The 23,865-nt window shown below is 35.9% G+C and overlaps 1 protein-coding gene across 1 annotated transcript in view; it reads left to right on the forward strand.

Annotated features, from left to right (window-relative positions):
• The window catches only part of RIMS2 (regulating synaptic membrane exocytosis 2), a 303,972-nt gene that overhangs the window by 159,913 nt on the left and 120,194 nt on the right, over nucleotides 1-23,865 (forward strand). Inside the window, 2 exon segments of the mRNA XM_010006466.1 lie at nucleotides 14,615-14,794; nucleotides 15,830-15,939. Coding sequence (XP_010004768.1) covers nucleotides 14,615-14,794; nucleotides 15,830-15,939 — 290 coding nt within the window.

Consider the following 23,865-nt stretch of genomic DNA (forward strand, 5'->3'; position numbering starts at 1 on the left):
AGGGCAGAGCAGAGGGGCAGAATCACCTCTCTCGATCTGCTGGCCACACTTCTTTTGATGCAGCCCAGGATGTGGTTGACATCCTGGCCTGCAAATGCACATTCGTAGCTCGTGTCCTGCTTCTCATCCTTGAGTACCCCTGGGTGTTCTTCCACAGGGCTGCTTTCTAACATGTCTTCCCCCAGCCTGTATTCATATCTCTGGTTGCCCTGGCCCAGGTGCAGGACCCCGCACTTGATCTTGTTGAACCTCATGAGGTTCACCTGGACCCACTTCTGCAGTTTGTCCAGATCCCTCTGGATGGCATCCCATCCCTCTGGCATATCAACCACACCACCTAGGTTGGTGTCATCTGCAAACTTGCTGAGGGTGCTCTCAGCGCTGCTGTCAATATAGTTAATAAATATTAAACAACACTGGACCCAGTACGGACCCCTGAGGGACACCACTTGTCACTGTTTTCTATCTGGACATCAAGCCATTGACCACTACCCTCGGGGTGTGACCATCCAGCTAGTTCCTTATCTACTGAACAGTCCACCCATCAAACCCGTATCTCGCCAACTTAGAGAGAAGGATGTTGTGGGGGACCATGTCCAATAACACATCACCTTGGGTAGGGCTCTCTGAGGAACTCCAGGAGTCTCCTGGATTGCCTGCAGCTTGCCATGCTAATTTTCCAACAGATGTTGGGGTGGTTGAAATCCCCCAGCAGGATGAGAGCCTGTGATTGCAATGTCTCCTCGAGCTGGAGTGAGAAGGCTTCATTGATAGGCTCCACTTGATCAGGCAGCCTGTAATAGACTCCAACCAGAAGACTCCGTTTGTTGTCCCAATTCCTAATTCCTGCCCCTAAGCTTTTGACCTGCCCATGGCTATTCTTTAGGGATAACTCTTTACACTATATCCACTTCTCCACATAGAAGGCAACACCTCCACCCCTTCTTCCTCTCCCATCCCTTCTGAACAGCTTGTAGACATCGATAGTGACACTCTAGTCATAGGATTCATCCCACCAAGTTTCTGTAATTGCCACTATGTCATAGCTTTCCTGCAGCACAGTAGCTTCCAGCTCCTCCTGTTTGTCGCCCATGCTGTGTGCATTGGCATAGAGGCACTTCAGCTGGGCTGCTGGCCATGTCACCTTCTTAGAGAACTCCTTTATTCCTCTAGATGTTTCATGGATGCTATTCTGATGTCTCTTATTACCTCAGGAGGCCCTGGCTTATCTCTGTAAGACTTTGCCTGTTCTGCAGTGTCCACAGAGTGCTTTGGGGCAACAGGTTGAAGGCCCTTACTATCACCCCTTCCTTCCAACCCTGACATGTCTTCCTGCCACTTGTCACAGCCAATCTTGATATGATTATCCCCCTCCTGCTTCACATCTAGTTTAAAGCCCTGTCAATCAGCCCTGCAATCTCCTGGGCAAAGACCCTGTTCCCTCTTTGAGAAAGGTGTCTCCTGTTTGATGCCATAACCTGCGTCCCAAAGTCTCTCATTAATCACCCCAATGCCCTTAAGTCTCTCTTGTTTGTAAACAATTTGCTACTTCCTCTCCATCCACATGGAAAATCAGTAGTGGGTAGTAATCTGTGGACATCACTAATCTAGGAAGTTTTCTAGTGATGTCCTTAATCTGGGCTCCAGGGAGACAGAAGACCTCCCCATGAGGAGGGTCTGTGTGGCATATCGGACCTCCTGTTTCCCTCAGAACATAGTCGCCCACAACTTTTTTTTCCTTTAGTATATCGTGATGATGCAGGCAGTAGGCCTGCCTGGCTGTGTATGCAACTCTGGTGTAGCTTGCCTGTTGCCCCCATCCTCATTCAGCTGTTCCTTCTCAACCAGACTCTTGTACCTATTTCTCAGAGGCACCTGAGGGGGTGGTGAGGTGAGCAAGACGGGATTTTGCCTGCGGCTCTTACACAAACTTGCTTTCAGTTGCTCTTTTCATTTAGGCTTCTGCCTTTGGCCTGATAGGGGCAGGATAGAGAGGCCCCTTGATCCTGAGTGCTGAGTGCTCTCTGATGGGTGCTCCCATCCCTGTTTAAAGGAAGGCAGAGCCTGGCACCACCAGTGTATTTCCACTTCAGTGTCTCTAATGCTTCTCAACCTTTTGACTTCCTTACGCAGCTCTGCCACTGGGCTGAACAGATGGTCCACGTGTTCACAGCAGATGCAGTAATTCTTATTACTGCCACTTGCTGCCAGAGCAAGGCTCTGCTTGCAGCCTGTACCTGGGCAGCTGCATGTTTCTGTGGGAGTTCTGTCTGGGTTGCTGCATCTGTTCTGGTGAAAGCTGGGGCCACCACCTTCCACCAGGTGGAGACCATGACTGAACTCTCCTACTGCCTTTCTCCTCACTCCTTGTGGTCTCAGTTGTCACTCATCTTAGAGAGCACCAACCACTAAGATACCTCTGGAGCCAAGAGAGGGGCTGTGTCCTCCCTGCACGCCCTGCTTGTGCAAACTGCTGTGCAAACTGCTGCAAACATTTTTCTGCATGCTCCAGCATTTAGTGAGGAGCCTCAGCAGGGACAGAGAGTTTTGTATCTCTCCACTCCCACCAATGCATGTGACCTGCAGACAAATATGTTATACAGGCACATGAGTCAAAATTAGTTGCCTTCTTTGTTATTCATGGCTCTTTTCATTGTTTATCTTGTAGTCATGCACAGCCAGCCCATTATATCTTGTAGCCTCCTCTAGCAGTTTTTTCTCCCCCTGCCTCCTCAGAGTGACTACATTTGTGTCAGTTACTGTTTATCACGTTTGATAGTCTTTAGCTCGTCAGTTCTAGGACACATTTACATTATCAAAAACCTTAATTTCTGAGTTAATTCTTGGACTATGACACTTGCCATTTTGTCTTCATGTGTAATTCTCCCTTCTTGAAGAAGTCTGTTTCCTTCCCAAAGGAAATGGAGACAGCATTGCCAAGTTACGTATTCCAGCATATGCCTAAAAAAGACAACAGTGACTTCAGTTCCCTTTGGACCCTGGGCTTTCTCAAGAACACCCTCCAGCTCAATACCCCATGCCAGTTTTCCTTGACTCTCTAATGTGATAGTCAGCATGGTGGCACTAGATGGTATCAATTCACACTGCTGTAGCTACTGAGATTGAACATCTAGAAGACATCATGGCTGGACACATAGGGCTTTGCTTATATTCTTTTGTTTATATCCCCCGATTCGCAATCCTATAGAGTTATACAAGGTAGTTCGTGATTTGACAGTGACACATTTTTAATTGGGTGGCATACACATTATCTCAATGACAGAGGAATGTTCTCAAGACCTATACCTGAATTGTTTTTAAAATTAAAATATTAACAGTTCATCCCAAATGAAATCTGCTGAAAACCTCACTGTATGAAATTCTTTCCTCAACTGACCTATCTCAGAGCTCAGGTTAGTCACTGAGAACACCACACTATGCTGTTTTCATTTTTTTCACTTAGCCTTTGAGCTTAGTGTTTGGAAATCAATAAAAGCTGGCTTGTGCACATTTTGTATCAGATGTGAGGTTTATTTGAGGCAGTATTTATGTTGCTTCACTCAAGGAAACAAAATTTTGCTTCCATTTTGTTTTTTGACTTCAGTTTTAGCAGTCAGAAATTTTCTAACATCCATATCCTATATTTGGTGCAATTTCTCAGTTCAAATACTGTTTTCTTATTGATGTAACTTTTCATTCCTATGAAATATGCATGCATTGATCAACTGTTCTAAATGGGTTGCTAGTTCTGAATAGAATTTGAATGCAGAAGTTTAAAATTATATATTAAAATATACGTTCAGAATACACTGCTGAACTGTAGATAAATGTGCTCTGTGTTATTCACTGTCTTAATAATACAGTGAGGGAAAACATAATGAAGAAAGCACTCTTCAAAGTGTCTGAAATATCTGTGCTGTTTATTCCATATTCAGGAGGACTAGGCAGGAGAGAAGAGTGCCTAATTCATATTATGACGACACCAGCTATACTCCTGAAAGGTATTTTAATTTATATAGTAAAAATAGATTAAGTTCAGTAATACTTTTTTTTTTTCTGAACTGTAGTCTAAAATTTTTAATTGGCCTAGACTAATTATATTTAAATTTACAGTGCACTTCATGCAGTATTTCTCTAAATACAGAAAAACTAATTCTATAAAGTACCTCATTTTCCTTTAGCCCTCCATTAACTTTGGATTTTTTTTTGAGCATAGTTCTTGAAATTTTTTTATTCAGTAGATGTGAGTGCAAATCTGATTAGTGCAGAGGTGCTACGTACAACTGAAGGTTTTTTTCCCCACTTAACTGCAGCATATTTCTAATGGCTAACATTCAGTCACCAGGAGTAATTACAGGACAATTTAGAATCCTCATTCTTTTAATAACTTGAGTCACTTAAGAAGGTCCTCAGCTTTTCATATGTTCTTGCCCATACTGACTTATAAAAGGACTAACTTAATGCCTTCAAATTTATTTTGGGTGCACACTGTGCTAGGACCGAAAGTATGATTGTCCTTCCTAAATATTAATACACATATAATGTATCACTGTGAACATAACTAAAATCTGAAAACTTTTGTAGTGTCTCTGGAAGTAGTTGTTTGATAGCAACATTTCATGTTTAAAGAGCTAGGAAAAACCCAAAAAGAAGGAAACTTGAAGAAAGAAGGAAATGTATGTTCCTTTTCATTTGTACAATTAGATCTTTTATATTTCTCTGCTCATTTTTAAGACAGTGATTTTTCCCTACAGTATGGGAGCAGGTAAAGAGGGCATTATTTTCTAACTTGTAAACATAATATTTGGTTGGATTTTATTGCTATTAATAAATACGCTCATATTTAACAAAAACTAAAATGCACTGCAATTTTAAAATGATGCTTGTGTATTTATGGTATCTATAATAAGGTACCTCCACAGATGGATTTTGCTTAAAGGACTGGATTCAATTTTAGGGATATGGATTATTAAGGAGAGTGTAAAGTTATTCTCCAGCTGTATCCTAATTTAGATGGAACTAAACCAAAATATAATCTAGAAGTAAATTAGATTAAACTAAAGTAAATTTAATCCAGTCATTTATCTGTCTACAAATTATGCAAAAAAGTGCCATTCTTTATACCATCCAATTTGGTAAAGGAGAAGGAAGAGCCCCTGAATGACATTAGCATATACAGCACCCTATACTGGCTTCCCTCAACATAATGACCAGTATAAGTAGGGTTGTTTATTTTGTAAAGAAATTGCAAAACCGCAGATTCTGAAATCCGAGACGTTGGGAAAAAAATAGAGTCAAGCAAAAAGTACTGCTATAATTCCCATGAACATAGTAATGAAAACCTTTGGATAAGTGCATTCGAGCCATTAAAAAGTTCATCCTGCAGACTTTGGCCAGCATTTTCAGTACAGACAAAGGAATATTTATATCCAAGTTGGTAATATGGTGGTTCCTCAGTCTTTTCTGAAAATCCCTGCCTTGCTTCTCACTCACTGTCGAGTGGAAAACATTGAATAGTGGGACTGTTGCAGTTCCAAGGCTTTACCTGAGCAAGATCCAGAAAAAAAACAACCTTCAGAGATCCAGTTGAAACGCCTTAAGAAAAAGTTGGGTGATTTGTGTATATTCTTAATATACCTTTATAAGGGCACATACATGAACAGTTTATCCCCTGCTTTCTGAAATGAAAGCAGCTTTTTCTTCCTGTTAATTCTTTTCTCAGTGGTTCTACTTAAGATAAAATATTTCTACATGTATTTTAAGTTGTCTTCAATTTGCAGTACCTGGAAGAATGTTACAGATATAAAACTTAATTAGTTTTCATTAGATCAGGGTGAAGTGAGTTTTCTTCTGCTTCTTAAATAACTGTAAAAACCAACTAGCATATCAAACAGAAAAAAAAATAACTTTGGAAAAGTTAGATATTTGAAGTTAAAAGAAGTGTTTTAAATGATTGCTACATGGAGTGTTATTTTTATTAATGTTAAATCTACGCAATTACTTTTTAATTATTCCACAAACTCAATAGCCATTGAAAATATGAAGACTTTTGTGTAAGAAAAGATAAGGGATCAGTTAGTCTTTATGGAACTGAAATTTATGGCTAAATTCTTGATGAAAATAAAGGGGAAATACACTGAGAATTATACAGACAAAATTAAACATTGTTTTTTAATAAAAAAAGATGGGTGTCTTTATAGCTGAGAGAAACTAGGAAATATTCAAAATTATCTGGAAACATTTGGAAAACTTCCCATTTACTGCGAAGTGGTCATGTCATATGAATCAGAGTGTTATTAAAAATACGTATGATTCTTTATAACATTTCTTTATTTTAACTGCATTGTAAAGGTGGTACAATGGTGCAAGTTCATGGGCAGATCATGTAGTCAATGGTTCAGCTGAAAATTATGGGTAAGTAAAGAGTGTAGTGTTACGGATATAGCTAAATTATATTTCTAATCTTTATAATGATTTAATTTCCAATTGTACCAAAGTTATTTCTAATAAATGCATTTTTCTTGGTGTCTTTTTTTGACTCAGGACTAAAGCACATTTATGTGCTAGTCTTTTTTTCAAGATTAAGCTGTTTTATTCAGTTACAAATAGAAAAAGAACATTATATTTGTTTGAAGTATTTTTAAAACATGTTCACATTGTTCAGGGCCGCTTTAATGAAAAAAGGGCTTTTTGACTGATAATACCCGCCTATGTTCACAGTGTTGGGGAATGTGTCTTGGAAATATCATACTTTTTTACTATTAGAAATAATTCCAGTTCTAACCTATTTTTCTGTGTGACTGGTGCATAACCCATGTGCTGTGAACCTGCAACCTTCAGTTCTTCCCAGCTGCAGCTGGCTCTTGATCAAGGGAACACACAGATTTTCCTTGCTGTTAATTCTTTGACTTTTTTTGCTTCTCCCTCATTTTCTTATTGTTCTTGCAGCATTTTTCCTTCTTTTACTTCCTTGGTAGACGTGCACAGAGCTTGCTCCTTTCTTTCCTTCTGTGTCTTTTAAGTAGGAGCTGGATTGTGCCAGTGCCATATCTTCGCTGATTGAAACAAACGAACATATGCTGTGGGTCCAGAATGCTGCTAAATCCTGAAGTTCTTAAGTGAAACTCCCACAGAGTTACTGGGAATTTTTTCCTTGATGAAGACTGAGTGGCAAAACTCTTTCTCAAAAATATTTATTTATTGTGAAAATATACAAAATAATGCTAACATTGCTGTCTCAAATGCTGTGATTTTCTGCATACAAATCTTAACATGTAAATTGCGCATGAATACTACTTATTAGTAAATTAATCACTGACTATACTTTGAAATTTGTGTATCTATTTCTTCTATTGTAGTGATTCGAGTCCATATGTCTCTCTGGAGAAGTAATTGTGTACCTAAAACAATTTACTGGAAAGCTATTAGACTATAGTCAGTTCAATATAACAAACCATAGAAAATCATACGATATATATAGAAAGCAGAGGATATGTATATAAAAGGGATTAGTCACAGTTCGCCTGAAGTCTTAAGGCTATTTGAATGAATCTGTGATTCATGTTTGTCCTGTATAAATTGGCTAACACAAAAATTCTGTTTAAGGAATTCAGAGACTGAGAACAGTGTAAGCAACGCTTTTGGTTTCGGTTTTGATAGTCACATTCAATAGTTGTGGTTTACTTCGCACGTCATATATTACTACTGTATAGATGCTGACATAGGTAAATATCGGGGGGGGAAAAAACAGACTTGTAACTTGAAAAAGAAAGTTACTTGTTAGTACTCTTTGTCTCCATTTAAATTTAGCTCCAGAAAACTGTGGGAAAAGAGATAAAACCTAAGAACATTTGTTGTGAGCCAGGTAGACCGTAAGATGTAGAACATACTCTAATAGAATGAAGACTACTGAGATGGATCAGATTCTGTTAAGATTTGGGTTTACAGAATGTCTTTAGCAGTAACAGTCTGCTATTTTGCTAATTCCAAATTTAAAAGCTTAACAGATAACAAAGTCTTACATACCTCCTTATCTTGGAATGATCTGATTCAAATCCTGACCTTATCAAGTGACAAAACCCTTAACTTCAGTGGGATCAGAATTACAGGGTCTGTTGCCAAAAGGCAAGAAGACAGAGAAACACATATTTGCAGTATTAATCTCTGTTTCTGATCATTGACTAATTAAATGTCTGCTGTATTATTGATATTTAAAATGTTACTTGGAAAAAAAGAGGCCAACTAAATATAGTGAGCCACATCTAAAAAAAAAAGTGATATTTAAGATCTCAGGAAAAAATCCCACAAAAACTCCAAGAACCAAGTACATTTAAAGCTTTGCAGTTAGTAATGCACTGTACAAAGGCATATTTCGGTACCTGCTTAATTTAAGCCTACAACTGATTCACTTGATTTATCAATAGTCTTAGTGCTCTGCTGAGTGGCATTTGAATATTCAGGATCTACTAGGAAATGCTTCTAATTGCTTCTCTCTTAAGCTTCTCCAGGCATTACCACTTACTCTTCTATCATGAAGTGCATGTTCACTAAAATCCATGAATATTCCTGTCATTCATTACGATACCATATTCAGGTTGAGTGGGTGAAATTTTGTGTTCTGAAACAGGAAAAAGATGTGTAATAAAGTTAAAATATAAAGCTGAAACTCATACTTTGGAACATTTCTAATACTTTTATTAAAATTTAGATTATTTTCTGGGAGATTATTGCAGCAGTATATTCAGTTACAAAACTGAGCCGAAGCGAGGGGTGGAGGTTTTCAGCTATCTTTGAGAATTTTGAGTTCCCAGCTTGTGAATGCTAATCAGTTTCATAGTGAACTTCAGTGAGTAACCCCAAGAAGACAGAGATATATGTTCTGGCAGCGTGATTCTTTAATATTTGGGAATTAAGGGTCTATATTAAAGATGCTGAAAGTTGGAAATGGTGAAATACAAAGTACTGTAAAAGGCAACAGGCTATATAAATCAAAACATATGTTACAAGTACCAGAACAAGAATGTAAAACCAAACACCCAGCATATTGCATTACAGCAATAATCTGCCTAAGTCTCTCAGACTTTTAAATGAGTAGTGAAGGAATACCTCTAAAAATTCCATCTTTTAGGCACAGAATAAAAATATTTATCTAGTTAATATGATAAGGTTGGCACAAGCTAAATAGACTAAGACATTAAGGCAACAGCTATGTTGCTTGCATTCATTGGTTCATCTCTGTGTAAGTAAGAGGGTCATTTTTTGAGAAATTAGCTTTGAGTAAAATACTGGAAACTTATTCTTAAACTAGTTAAATTTAACTAGTAAAGTGAAATAAGTATTATTAGTATCTCATTTGCTGTGTTTGCTTTCATTTGAATGCATTTGCAAATACTGTTAACTGGAAGCTAAGACTCTTCTTTCACAAAAAAACATTTGCCAATTCTTTTTGTTTCATCTTGAGATATTTTTTGAAAAAGGGATTGCTTACATACTTTTAGTATTTTCCCTTCAAATGTACAAGTTGCCCTTCTGGTCCTCCAAAATGCAAAAAAATGAGTATGATTTTAGAGATAAAGATATGAACTATTTCAGCACATCATCTCAGTCGTAATTGTTCCAGGACTGACACTACTTGTTGGTTTTATTGATACTTGATTGTAATATCTAGCATAAAGCTCTGACTGCATCCATAGAATGATAAATGAATTGGAAAGAACCTTGAAAAAACAATCTGGTCAAACTCCCTCCTTAAAGCAGGGGTTTGCTTTTCTTCAGGAAATCTATCAATGATGAAACATATTTTGGAGAGTAATTCTCTGGATATAGCTATGGAGAGTAATTATATATATATATATATATATACGTGCTTTCTTTAAGCATTTTTGTAACTGTACCATTCAATCATGAGTTAGTACGATTGAATATGTATACAACAGATTCACCAAAGTGACTGCAATGCCATGTACAGATACCTAAGCAAGCTGTAAGCAACTGAGTTTCTGTAGCTGTAATAGTCTGCGCATAGCAGTGTGCAGCAAAATGTGCCTGGGATCACAACTGAGTTCTTTGCTTTGTCTGCTTAGTTGAGTTTGCTAGTAGAAAAGTAGTACAGATGCTGGCATGTTACAGTTTAGTCATGCCTGTGACTTGTGTAGTTGCCACATGCACCACCGGTGTAATGTGCATGTGGATTGACCAGATGAGTGTGCGCATGTATGTGCATAGATATATATATATAGTGTATATATATAAAGCATGATAGAATACTACTGCAGAAAAAAAAAATCTTGTTTTGCTTCCTATCTTTCTTTGTTTTGCAAGCATACATAAAAGCATTATGTTCTTGTTTTTTTAAAACTACAGCAGCTTATAATTTTATATTATATTTTTATATAGGAATAGATGAGTGATTTGGTGAGCTATCCAGTCACCAGTTTATCTAGATATTTGGCAGTACTGTGCTCCTTCCCATTTTCCATTCCCCTACTTATGACTCAATTTTAAGTTTGCTTGGTACTAGAAATCTCAGTTGTTTGTAGACATGCTTATCTATGTTATGCTAACAGAGGATCTTATGTCTGTGACTAAACAGCAAAGTTCCTATAGCTAGTAGAAGAATAACATGTCCAAGGATTGAAATCCAGCAGCCATCCACAGACACTGACAGGTATTACCATTGTATATTAGCAAGAGTTTGTAATGATGATAATTAGATAATGTATCGCTGCATTTTTCTTGTTCTGTGTTCAGTATTTCTAGGTGGAAAAAGATGTGCTAGGAGCTGAACTGTAGTGTTCTATAATCCTACAGCAATTCTATTTTTATTTCTTCAGTTTTTTGTTACAAGAACAAAATAGTACTAAAATTATGATTGGCATTATCTCATAGCTTGCATTTTTAGTCTTGCACACAATAAAAGAATTGAACATGAGCTTTCAAATAAATTATGTTCACTTATTTTCAGGAAAAAAAACACAACCATTTTTATTTGTATCATAAACTGTTGTGATTACTTACTGTTTAAAAGTGTTCTTCCTTTATAAGGCTTTATCCATGCAGAACTTTAGATCAGTTAATGTATTCATTTTTTGAAAATTCTCCTTTTCATTTGTTAAGGAAAGTAACAAATCTGAAAAATAAAAAGTTAGAAATGTTTATTTTCTGTATTGGGAAAAGAATTAGCTTTTCAAATTTCCAGAATATTAATTTAGAACAATGGAGCTAAAACAATAGTTAAAACAATATGTTGTAGCACTTTTGGTTAGATACTGTACTTGCTAGAATTTACAATGATGCCTACATAGTATGGGATTCTGATTCTAATTTTTAATGGGTTTGGAATATAGAAATAGATCATTAATACTCTGAGAGCCTTCTGCATGGTGGCTTACAGAGAGCTCAGATAGTTTCAGTGTAAGAGGTGTGCTTGGTTAAAAAGCAAAACAGTTGCTGCTGTACTTTTTCCTCAGTGTAGGGAGAGTTATGCCCACAAAGTCTTGTGCACTTTGAGAGGGGAATAGGAATATCCTTAGCAAAAACAGAGACTCCAAGATAAACAATACTAAATGGAGGAAGTGGCTATTTGACATTCTATTAACTGTGTTTTTTTATAATGAAAAGTCTGCCAGCAGAGATAAACACCTCTAGCATGCATTAAAATATTAGTTGGATGTTGTATAATTAAACTTATTTCCTTTAAAACTGAGTAATTCATATTCTATGAATTATAATGAAAAAGGAGGAAACTTTCATCTAGAAAACTTAGGAGCATAATATCTGAAGAGTATTATCTGAAATTTTATTAACTTCTGTTTTTAAGTCATTGAAGTGTTTTAAAAACTTGTCCTCCATTCATATGGCTGAATTGTGATTTTAATGTGTAGTGAGTGGTAGGTGAGGAGCTTCACTGTTCAAGTAGGCTGCAGGAGTGATGTCTTTTCTAGAAAGGAGACAGTTCATTTCTGAAGATCTAGATCATATAGCACATGCAAGGACAAATAATAGACAGTAAAACTTCATATGTGTATGATCTAAAACCACACAGTTGAACTTTCAAGTGGAAGACTGTCAGTATGCTTGTATAGCCCTCCATTTGCTGCAGTGGGTACTAAGAGGTTTGCAGGATGTAGCCTCTAGCTTAAGGGTAACAACTCAGTTTTCAAATCCTTCACTCAACGAAAAAAAAATGTTACCAAAGCTTCATCTAAAAGCAAAAGGTTAACTGCCAAAATCCACGTTTTCCTTCACTTCTGGGAACTAGTCATTCTTCCACTTAAAGTAAATGCTAGCCGCAGATTTTGACAAACTGAATATTAACTATTTAATATTAAATTTCTGACCCCTTCGTCTAGTAGTGGTTCCACTATAGACACCACTATAGTGGCTCCACAATGCTCTGCAGAATACAAAACCTGCCCACTAAGCCATTAGTATTGATCCTAATGGCCAAAATGCCTCCCTGCCTTCTAGTACAGGCAATGGGCCAAATCCCTAACATCCTAAAAAATACTGCAGCTAAAGAGAATGAGGCCTTAAGAGTAACAAGTGAAAGAGACCTAACTTCTCATGAAGTATTGATAAGTGTTACGTGGTTGCTACCTACCTGTTCCTCTGTATGTCCTACTGGCTGTTGGAAGGAGAGAGAAATAGAAAATGGAATGGTACCTCTCACCTTATTGCCCAGTTGCTACTTCTCCAATAGTTCCCAGATCACTGGTAGGAGAAGTGTTGTTGTAGCTCACTGCATGTGATAGACCCAAAGAAGCAGCTCTCTGTGGACTCACTGATTTTCTTAAATATATGCGTTTAAAAGGTAGGAATGGGTTGTCTGGACCTTGATGATATTCTCTTCTATAATTTTTTGAATATAGGAATATTTTTTCTTGGAATTTAGTCCCATAGTCTAGGAATTTATTCCTGTGGTAATTTTTTTAACCACCATGCAGATGGCTGACACGTTGCTCACATTCCTTAGCACTGACACCTCTTAAACAAATAACTAAACTAATCAACATTCATATCAAAGCTAAGGTTATGTTTCTTTGTCTATCCACAATGTAAAAGAAGCGAGACAGTGGATGTTTTTGCTGATGAAGCTTCCCATTCAGAAACAGAACTGATAGAAGAAGAAGTGAGGTAATTATGTTGTGGTTTTGTGCCAGGCTCATTGTACTTTTCCTCCAATCTTTAGTGCCTCAGCTTATAATTACCGTTGTGTGTCTCACTGTTCTGTGTTTGCTTGTTAGGAGCTTATATATGTAGGCTCATGGTGAATGGTATTATTCTGAATCTGTCTGTGGCAATTGCTTCATATGTTCTAGGAGTCCAATTATTATCTCATGGAAGGCTTGAAGAAACATTAATTTTATTGAATCTTTTATAAAACTTTTCAGCAAAGTTATCCACCCTAGAGACAGCTATGGTCAATCTCAGTACGGTTTTTAGACATAAAATGCTAGTAATAACATAAGACTCCTCATAATGAGGCTGTGGTGTGTCTCTCTCTTTTTGATACTAATTAAAATTTGGATTCTTGTTTCACTTAATTATCATCCAGTCATTCTTTGTATTACCGACATAGTTGTAAAATGCATGACATAGCTCAAGGAAAAGTCCTGAAGGGTACATGTTCCCAATTTGTATTTTATAGCTGTTCAGTTACTCAAGATGAGGTGCAGGGAGTGTGAATTTAATTAGTAGCTCCATCAGAGTATAGATTATACTTTTTTAATTACCTTGATTTTATGTGGTTTAGGATATTGCTAGTAAATATTACTCCTTGCAAACAGAACAACTACATTGTGAAAAAAGGGGGGGCATGATAAATTTCTGAAAGGAATAGCATTTTTAGCTGCCTAAGATAGTAGAAGACCAGACTGCTTGATCAAGAATTTCTCATTTACTCAGTCCAATTTCTCCCCACTGCATCTCTAATGGTAATTTTTTCCACTGTTGTTTTGGCACAGTTCTTTTGGCTGTGGTTAAAATATTATTCTTTTGTATATTATTATGAATCAAACTTTGTCAAGTTGGTGGAACATCTGCAAGTACTAGTGATGTTACAGATTTTCATCTGACTACACTTGGAGCACCACCACTATAGCCTAGCCTGTATTTTGACACACATCCTGAGTCTATTAATAGTTAAAGTCCTATATGTTAATTAGAACATCTGGAACATGGACTTTCGTACAAACCAGAGCACTACCTCTAAAGATAATGCAGTCTGTAAAAATCTAGTCATGTGAGTAAAAATATTCAACCAAAATTCACAATAGAGTCCTTAGCTTTAGTGAGACTTCATATTATGTCAGCTATTCTTCTCCAAGGTTGATGTATTAATTAATAAAATAATTGTCAGGAAACAGACTATTGCATGGATAGTCATTACTAAGACATTGGAAACATTTCAGCTCATTTGCCAAGAGGATGGAGCAAGACAAATCATACATGTATAAAAAAACTGTATGTTATCAAGAAGTGAACTCAGAAAATTTACACTCCCCAAAAACGTACATCATAAAGTGATTTGCTCCAAACCAGTATCATGCAACATATTTTATAATTAACAGAAAAGTCAAAGGTCAACTGAGCTGCTTTTTGACTAACATTACAGGAATTGTGAAGCAGCAGATAGACAGCTATATCAAAGATCCAGATCAACAGAGCAACGTCCTATGCTAGAGCGGACCAACTCCCGCTCCCGATCCACAGAGCGTCCTGACTCAAACCTCATCAGGTCGATGCCTTCATTAATGACTGGAAGATCTGCCCCTCCTTCACCTGCCTTACCGAGGTGAAACAGACAAATCAATCAGACTAATCCCCTTCTGCCCCACCAGTTCACCATTTTTTTTCCCAGTAGCTGATTGGTATCGCCTCATCCTTAGCTGATCACTAGTAGCAACAGATACTAACCCTTTCAGTGCCAATACACTATTTATATTCTACTCTGGATATAATGGTGTGGCTGCCATTGCAAATTGTTTGCTAACAGTACTTAACTACATTTGTTTGTGATTTCTCATTTATCAGGAATCCTGGATGGTTTCCCACATAAAGCACCTCATAACTTTCATATGCTTCTCTTACAGAATGAGAATTTTTTTGTGTTCATCAGACATCGCTTGTGGAACAACCATCATAACAACATCAAATGAAACTATTTTTTTAATTAAAAAAAAAAGTTTCTTTAAATGGACTGTACTAACTTTGTCTACTAATTACCATTGTAACCACCATTTGCTCTGACTGCATTTTACTGTGCCATAGTCTGTGTTGTTCCTGTTTGAGTGCTATACTTTACTGATTGACAGTTGGAAGATTTCAATACATTACTCTTAGCTTAAAAAAACATAATACAGTAAAAAGATGAATACATTTTGGTCTAGCTAATGTTCACTAAAGCCTCTCGTTATTTTAGAGCTGCAGAATACATTCTTTTGTTTTCTGAAAGTTAGGGTTAGTAACATCAAATCCCCAATGAGAGAGTAAAACACCAGGGACTTTTCTCAGTTTATTACATTCTTTAGACAAATCCTTGTAATTTCATTGCCCATTAGCAGTAATTTAACCAAAACCAAGCTGAGTAAAGATTGTTGAATTTGACCTGTGGATAATTTTATGTGTATGTGGGTATGATAGCCATATGCACATGACTATACACACAATACATTTTTCTGGCTTGACAGTGCAAACAAGCATCTTACAGATGTTCAGCCCTAGTTTGGATTTTCTTCCTAAGCCTACTTAGTCATGTTATCAGTTCTTGATTGTATTAAGGATGAATTTGTTATTTAATGGCTGTGATTTGTTTTGATATGTCTCATAGGTCACATCCTCGAACTGGGTCCGTTCAGACAAGTCCATCAAGTACTCCAGTAGTAGGACGAAGGGGCAGGCAGTTACCGCAACTCCCACCAAAGGGGACGTTGGAGAGAAGTAAGTTTATGGTTTTCTCCTTAATGACATTGCAAAATTGCTGATGAAAGTAAATGTTATTTATTATTTTCTTTTGGCATTACAGTTGAAATCTCTTGAGTGTTGTGTACAGTATTAGGATTTGATAGTAGTATTGCATTTTATACTGTATCTTCATCTGTTTTAATATCTATAGTATTCTTGACTGAAATCAGCAGTGCAATATTCATCAACACTGCGTTACACATGAAACAAGGAATAAATATTAGCATTATCCTGTTCCTTTTGAATTCAATAGGTGTTTTGTCACTGACTTCAACAGGCACAGGAAATGATTTTTTTAATGTTGTTTAGTGATAAAACTCTGGCTCTTTGGGGAGTTAGCAGCATAGCTGATCACTTGGAGTGTGTTACCGATTGCTAATATAAAACCTCTGCATTTTGAGGCAGGAAGAACAAGAGAGGTAATAATCTTCAAAACAGGAAATTTCAGCAAGGTATTTCATGATTTGTGTTTCACCAAGACTGTAATTGTGCTTATCTTTAATGTCTTACAAAGCACTAGTAAATGGAGACATGTCTCCAAATGTTTAGAAGCAGAGGTATATAAAAACATTTTTGATAGCGAATACATTTTCACTCTTCCACTTTCGATAAATAGATCTGCTGTGCAAAATCAGTCTAAATGGCCATATACACTCCTTTTTTTCAATCCTTCTTAACATGTATATTGTATCTTTTATAAAAGTTCTGTTGTTTTTAACCCCTGTGCTTTGGTTCCTTTTCTTTATTATTTTATTTGTTTGTTCTTTTGTGTTTTTGTTACTTTCCCTAGACAATGGAGACAAGGAGATAGAATCTTATGAAGGTCTGTACATAAAGGAGGGTTTGTTTTTCAACTGAAAGCCTTTTTGAAAGGCTGTATAGGGAAAAATAAACCCAACTGCAATTGATGTTACTTTATTGCACAGACATAGCCAGAATTATTGTCTTAATTATTTAGTCTTTTTTTTGGTATTCAGATCTGTGGCTTACAAGTTGTAAAGGATTCAGCATGAAAAAGACAGTATAAATAATACTATTTAAATATGATCATAATTAGAAAAGCACCCAGACATGCACCCATTTTAAAATACCTAGGATTTATGAATCAGCAGTGTATGTATGTATGTATGTACTTTTCAGGATCAGCACTTTAGGCACATATTTAAATTTGAGCATTTGAGGCTGGTTGACATGTTTACTGTTAGCCATGCATTTAACAGAGCAATGTTTTTATTGCAAATACGAGGTAATGTTACACAGTTGCTGAATTACTAGGTAATTTTCAAATAATATAGGAGCCAAAATTAATTGAATCGAGTTAATCTTTCAAAAAGTTGTAGTGCTTGCACTTAAAAATAAATCTTACTGTATTTTTTTACCAGTAAAATAATTTAATTTGTTTAATAGCAAATTACAAGATATCAATTGCAGTCCTTGGTTATACCACTGAGGGTCTATCTGTAGTATTACTTTCTGTCTCATCAGACCTTTTAATTTAGTATTTACAATGTTTACAGTGTTTATTTCCATTTTGGAAAAAAAACTTCATTAAAAGAAAACTCTTGTTTTCTCAGATCATCACCCTACTATACTCATTTCTTTGTCATCTCGTGTTTTGTGAAATGCTTATATGAAATACAGTCTAGACTTTACAGGACATAGTCGCAGCTGATCACATGCTGTTTGCTGTCAGTGCTGTGTATACTTTCCTGTTTTCCCACTCTTCCCTGCTCTTTGCTTAGTATATCTATTTAGACTGTGAGCTCTTTAGGGCAGCAGTTGTGAGGTAGTGCATATTTCTGCTGTGTCTGATTAAGGAGGGTAGCGGTTTTCTATATAGAGAAAGATAATAAATACAATAACATAATTATTTTTATAGGAGTGCTAGAATTGTTTGCTCTGGTAAGTACTGCTGGGACTTAAGAAAGTCTATTTGTTTTTACTTGAAGCCTGAGTAGTATTTTCCTTTACTTCTGTCTAAAGTATGCCTTTGAAAAACCTGAGTTTATGGAATATTGCCAAATCCACAGATATTGGATATACAATTAAAGCATCATCAATGACTCAAATACAGTAACTAGACAAGTTTCGTGTTGAATTTTACAGATATAAAAGTGGTAAACATGGTAGTTAAAAATGTAATCCATAGATACAGCTTTTACATAGTATTCTATATAATTTTCTGTCTTGAATTAAGAGTCCATATTCTAATAACTATATAGTTCTATTTTGAGGCTTTTCCTAACTGTCTTTAGGATTTTCTAATACTTTTCTTTAAGGGGAATAATAGTTTTCTTTAGAAGGAATAATGCTGTACAAGAACAACAGATTACCTAACTTCTGTCAGTGACAGAACATAATTATGATTAATAGCAATTTTTTACTGTGGAGAATTTAATTTTACAAAAAGTTATTCTAAGCAAAAGAAGTTCAGGAGAAGCAAAAATTCTTAGTATAGTAGGAGGGGTTTCTGTTACTATTTAACAAATAAAGCAGTAAGTAAAGCTGAAAAATTTACAGACATCTGAGTAGATTTTTGTATGTTATGTGTCCTGGTGATAATAAAACCAGTTGTGTGTTGTTGGGAAGGTTATATGGAGACCCCACTGGAGAATGTCATTGTCAGAGAGCAGCCCTTTCTGTTCGAAGAAAAGAGTTAGCAAAAGACAAAAAGGAACTGGAAGTCATCTTAGTTTTGAAAAAGATAAAAACTTCTATGTTTGTATCTCCTACAGTAGTCTCATTTAGCCTGTATAGATTTTAATAATCTGTATTTGTTACAGAGTTAAAATTTTTTCCCATTTCTTAAAATGTAGTAGACATGCAGAGACTGAAGTAGCTATAAGGGTGTAATTGGCAGTTTGGGAGATTTTTTGCTCCAGTGCAGCACAAGTATAATGAGGAATGTGTTAGGCTTATGGTTGTATGACTACAACTGGACAGGAAGGAGTCTACAGGAAAAAAAACTCCTAGGTAACTTTTCAAAATTAGGAAAAATTAAAGGACGTTGATTTAGCATATATATAGTTCAGTGAACTATGTTTATGTTTGTTTCAAGAAATCTAGCTGTGATTAGCTATGAAGGCCCATTCCTAACTGTAGTGTATTAACCTATATGTCTTTTTCTTAGAGTTGCTCAAGCTCAATAGGAGAACATAGAAATACCATTAGCTACGTTGCATTTACAGGTTTTTGTGGTCATGACATTCTGGCTAATTCCTTAGTGTCCCACAGCTATGTTGCTGCCAGTATGAGATTTACATGTTCAGAAGAAAGACTGGGTATCTTGGACATGCATGTCATTATCTTACCTAGCCAGATTACACTATAAGTATAATAGAAAAATATAAGCAGTTTAGCTTTAGCTTTAGCCTTTGTTAGTTTAGCGTACTTTCATGTTAGATGGTTGTAAAATGGTTCTGAAAAGAAGTCTGGAACCACTTACTGTTTTATCAGGTTTTTAGTACTGGAAAGTCACAAGACATTTTTTTACTTGCGTATTTCAAAATGATACTAGAGAAAGAGATATCTTTTTCTAATGAACATGTATAGAAGAACAATAGCATTAAATTGCATTTGTATTTTATGTACTCTTAAATATTCTGTATTATTAGTGCTATAGACAAGAAGTGAATCCTGCAATACTTTTATTTCCTAAGGGTTAGCAAGATTTATGCCATTTATATGTGGATAAAATGCATTTCTTTGTTCTTTCTCACCTTGGTAGAAGGATGAACTCAGTGACTACTTGATGCTAATTAAAATGGAACACCATGAAGTGCTCTTGAAAGTATTCAGTATTAGCCCTTTCAGTTTGTTGTTAATTACTAATCAGAGAGACTTTTTCCTAATACAAATTTTTCTTTCACTCTTAAAAATACACATAGCTCTTTTTCTTCGTCCTTACAAAAAAGCACCAACCATCCATCTCACAATAAAAACTAGAAAATTATGTCAGATGCAAAAAACAAATATAATAAAACCTTTAAATACAATAATGAAGTGCTCAAAAATATAGTGAATAGCAGAGCTCAGTGACAATTTGCCCTTCTATTTATGCTCTATGGTAGAGACTTTAATTACATGATCTCATAATAATCTTGTGTCTTGGCAAAGTTATTTCAGAGGCTGTTAAAGCTGACATTAACACTGATTAGCTGTCCCTTCTTAATTTCAGGTATGGATGATCTTATTCGAGAATAAAATTATCTGTGAATCAAATTAACAGGGATAGTTGATTAGGTTTAATCAGCGATAGCTGCCAGCCATAACTCCAGTTTTTTTTATCTCTCTCAGATACAATTTATAATCTTGTTGCAACTCATAGAATATGGAGTGCAAGTTACTGAGACACCCGACGGTTAGGAAAAAACACATACTATTGACAGAAAGACATGCTGCTTATTTTAGGAGTTTTTGTCTCAATCAGAACATAATTTCTCTGTTAAATGAGGCATAATTTTTCAAAGTGAGAAGGAATTTAATTGTGTGTTTTCCAGTGCCCTATCATAGTTTAATGGGACACAGAGAAAAACTATTACAATCTAACTGCAGAGAACCTGCATTCATACTGGTCATAATTCTTTCAGACTGTATCATCTGTGATTTCACAGGGTTTAAAAAATACGTCGTGCGGGTAGGTTTTTTCTGAAAGGTGATTGATCACATGTTAATAATGTAGGATAGGAATTTGGAGTACATTCAGTTTGGCTAGGAACTTGACTTGGTCAAAAAAAGCAGTCTGAAAGGTTCATACCTTTGTGCACACCCTCTTTTTGTGTGGATATTTCTGTGGAACTGTTAGACTCCTTTGTGCTTCCATGGGGTAACTTGCATTATGTGCGCGTGATAAGAAAGTAAAGACCATAGCTTGATTAACATAATTTACATAACTAGCAAAGGTGCCTTAGGGTAAGGCATGAATCTACCATGTGTTTTTTTAATTTCAACTAGGAACTTGAAAAAAAAAATATGTTTGGGTTTTACTTCTGGATGTTTCTTTCACCTATGATGTGGCAGAGTCCTCAGTCCCTGAAGAATGTGAAAATATATTTTTACATTTAGTAAAACTTACATAGAAAAGCTTGAACAAATGTTGTCTGTAGCAACAAATGTTGTCTGTAGGGCTAAGGGTGCTTACTTGAATGTTTCCAACTTTTCAAGGGAAGTAATTGTTCATGATATTTCAGGAATTAAACACCTCTTTCTTTATGCTGGTTGAAGGTCTGACCATCTAGTTCTGAGACTACAAAGGGCATAAGTAAAACAGGGTAAAGAGTCATACAACTGTGTACAAAACAGCCGTTGTTCATTTATGTTCCAGGGTATCAACATGCCAAAACCATTTTGGTTCCATTTTAATAGAATTGATTGTTTAAAGGCTTTGGCACAATTTGTACACATTCTATTCTGTACATTTTACTGTATAGATGGTGTCTTTACTGAATATTTTAATTGGAATTTTCAAAGTTATGATTTCAATTGGAATTTTAGTGTCATGATTTTATCACAGAATTATACAGCACAAATCTATGTGGAGATTAGTTTCCATAGCACTGGCTTTGATTATACCTGAAATCTCTCTCCCTGTTAACAATAACCTGCTGGAACAAGTAGTTTTTAGATTATTCTTACATGGTAGCTAAACCTGAAATCAAATAATTCAGTGAGCTATTTAGCTGCACATAAACCTATACAAGTAGTGAGAGAACTGGAAAAAAAATGGGGAACAGAGAACACAAAAAAATCAATAAGTAATCAAAATCTGAACCTTGAAAAGCTACAGGATATTGCTTCACATCAAAACAGTGTTCAACAAAGAACTGGCTTCTAAATTAAAGCCAGGGATATGGTACACCCAGGTATTAGATGAGCTTTGCCACAGAAGAAAGCTATGGTTCTTTATCAATGACATAAAATAAGTATATTTGTGTTGCTTATCATTAACCATGACATTCTCACCATTGTTTCTGACTATTTCAGTGTCCTCTAATATTTACGTGTGCTTTAGGCAACTGTAGTTACTTACAGAGAAGCATCTTCTTTTCTGAATTCTAACTACTCTGAAATCCAGGTAAAAAGCATATTATCTGACAAATTCAGGATATAATTTTTTTTCCAAGAGGGAAAAACATTTGCATTACCTCTTCTGCACTTACTATGATACTGAGTATACCCACTTGTTTATGATTTATACATGATTTTAAATATGTTCCTCTAGAATAGAGGTTTGGACTTTTATTTCTAGAAAAATTAAAGCAAAACCAAACAGGAGATGCTTTTAAACCAATTATATACCAATATATGTCTCCTTTCTCTGCTTTGGTACTTACGGTCTGCTTTCCATTGCTCCAATAATTTAATAACAAATGGCAACAAGGGATATTAAGGGCTGCATATGACCATCATTACTTGCAGAAGATCCTCATTGGAATAGACCAGAGATATTAATGAAAAATAGCACAAGGATTTATTTCATTTTTGATTCACTCAAAAAGTTGCTTATACCACAGACTGAGGGTTTGTATGTTACTGCGAATGTCTTTTGTTTGATGTTTGTCTTTTAATTTGAACAGCTTGTAACACAGCATGCATGTTTTTGTCTTGCTTTTTCCCCTCTGTCATACCTCGCTTATACAAATATATCAGGAGATGAAGAAAACCAGCGTACTGGAGTTCAGGAATCAGAGGTCGAGGCAGGTCTGTCTGTCCACAAGTGCCTATCTCCTTTAGAAACATTTTCACTGACCACATAGGGAACCTTGACCAGCCAGCCTAAAAATACATTAAAATTCAAAATCCAGTTAATAATTATATCATTTTCTGTCAGAACAAGACAAAAAAATCCAATAAGACATAATTTATTTACCTATTTATGAATGCTTAAAATAGCTCAACCCACAAAAATAATTACACTTTAATTTTTTTAAATCTCTCTTTATGAAAGTACTCTGTCACTGTGATCAAATTGCAACCTTAGCAGATCTCAGTGGACACCCCTTAGACGTGATGCCCTTTACTTTGCATTGATACTTTTTACAAAGAGGGAGGTAAACAGTATTATATCATGACACTTTTTTTTTTTTTTTTGCCTAGTTTGAGTAGGCAGAGTGATGATGCAGAACAGAACTGGTAGGAAACTGCATTACTTGGAAATACATGACTATTTTGTATGATATCCCTCATTCTGCTGGGGAGACAGTTCAGTTGAGAGAAGAAAGAAGTTAGTGTGATGAGAACTGATAGATGATGATCAAATCAAACAGATGCAAATATTTTTTCTAGTCAAACACTATGTGTTTAAAATATAAAACTTTAGCTTCTAATGTCACAAAACACATAATCACAGAAATACAGAATGTTAGGGGTTGGAAGGGACCTTGAAAGATCATCTAGTCCAACCCCCCTGCCAGAGTAGGATCACCTAGAGGAAGTCACACATGGAGAGATCTGAAGATTTTTTTAACCATAATTTTTTTCTGCTCTTCACTTTCTTTCTCAAAGCAAAAATCATAAAAGCATAAATGTGCATTTACATGCACTGTTAATAGGTTATATTCTGTTATCCCTCTTAATAATTGTCTGTGACAACACAGACAATTTCTGCTTCTGTGGTGGTTGTGGAAAAGCAGCACAGATAAGCTTTTCTGGTTATAAATACTTTGGGGCTAGACCAATGCTAAACTTCATTGCCTAAAAGGAGGCAGTGCAGTACATACTTAAGGCCTGTGGAATGAAGGCCACAGAAGGATTATGCACTGAATGTATTAGTACAGTTATGTGGAAGGAATTAAGTAATCCAGAAGGCTGGCCCAAAAAAACCGCAAGCTGAGCAAAACTCCTTTAGTAGTAGCTGGTAGGAAAAATTACTAGCTAAACATGAATATGCCATCCCTGCTTAAA

Source organism: Chaetura pelagica, unplaced genomic scaffold (assembly GCF_000747805.2).
Source record: "Chaetura pelagica isolate M959 unplaced genomic scaffold, ChaPel_1.0 scaffold76, whole genome shotgun sequence".
NCBI lineage: Eukaryota > Metazoa > Chordata > Aves > Apodiformes > Apodidae > Chaetura > Chaetura pelagica.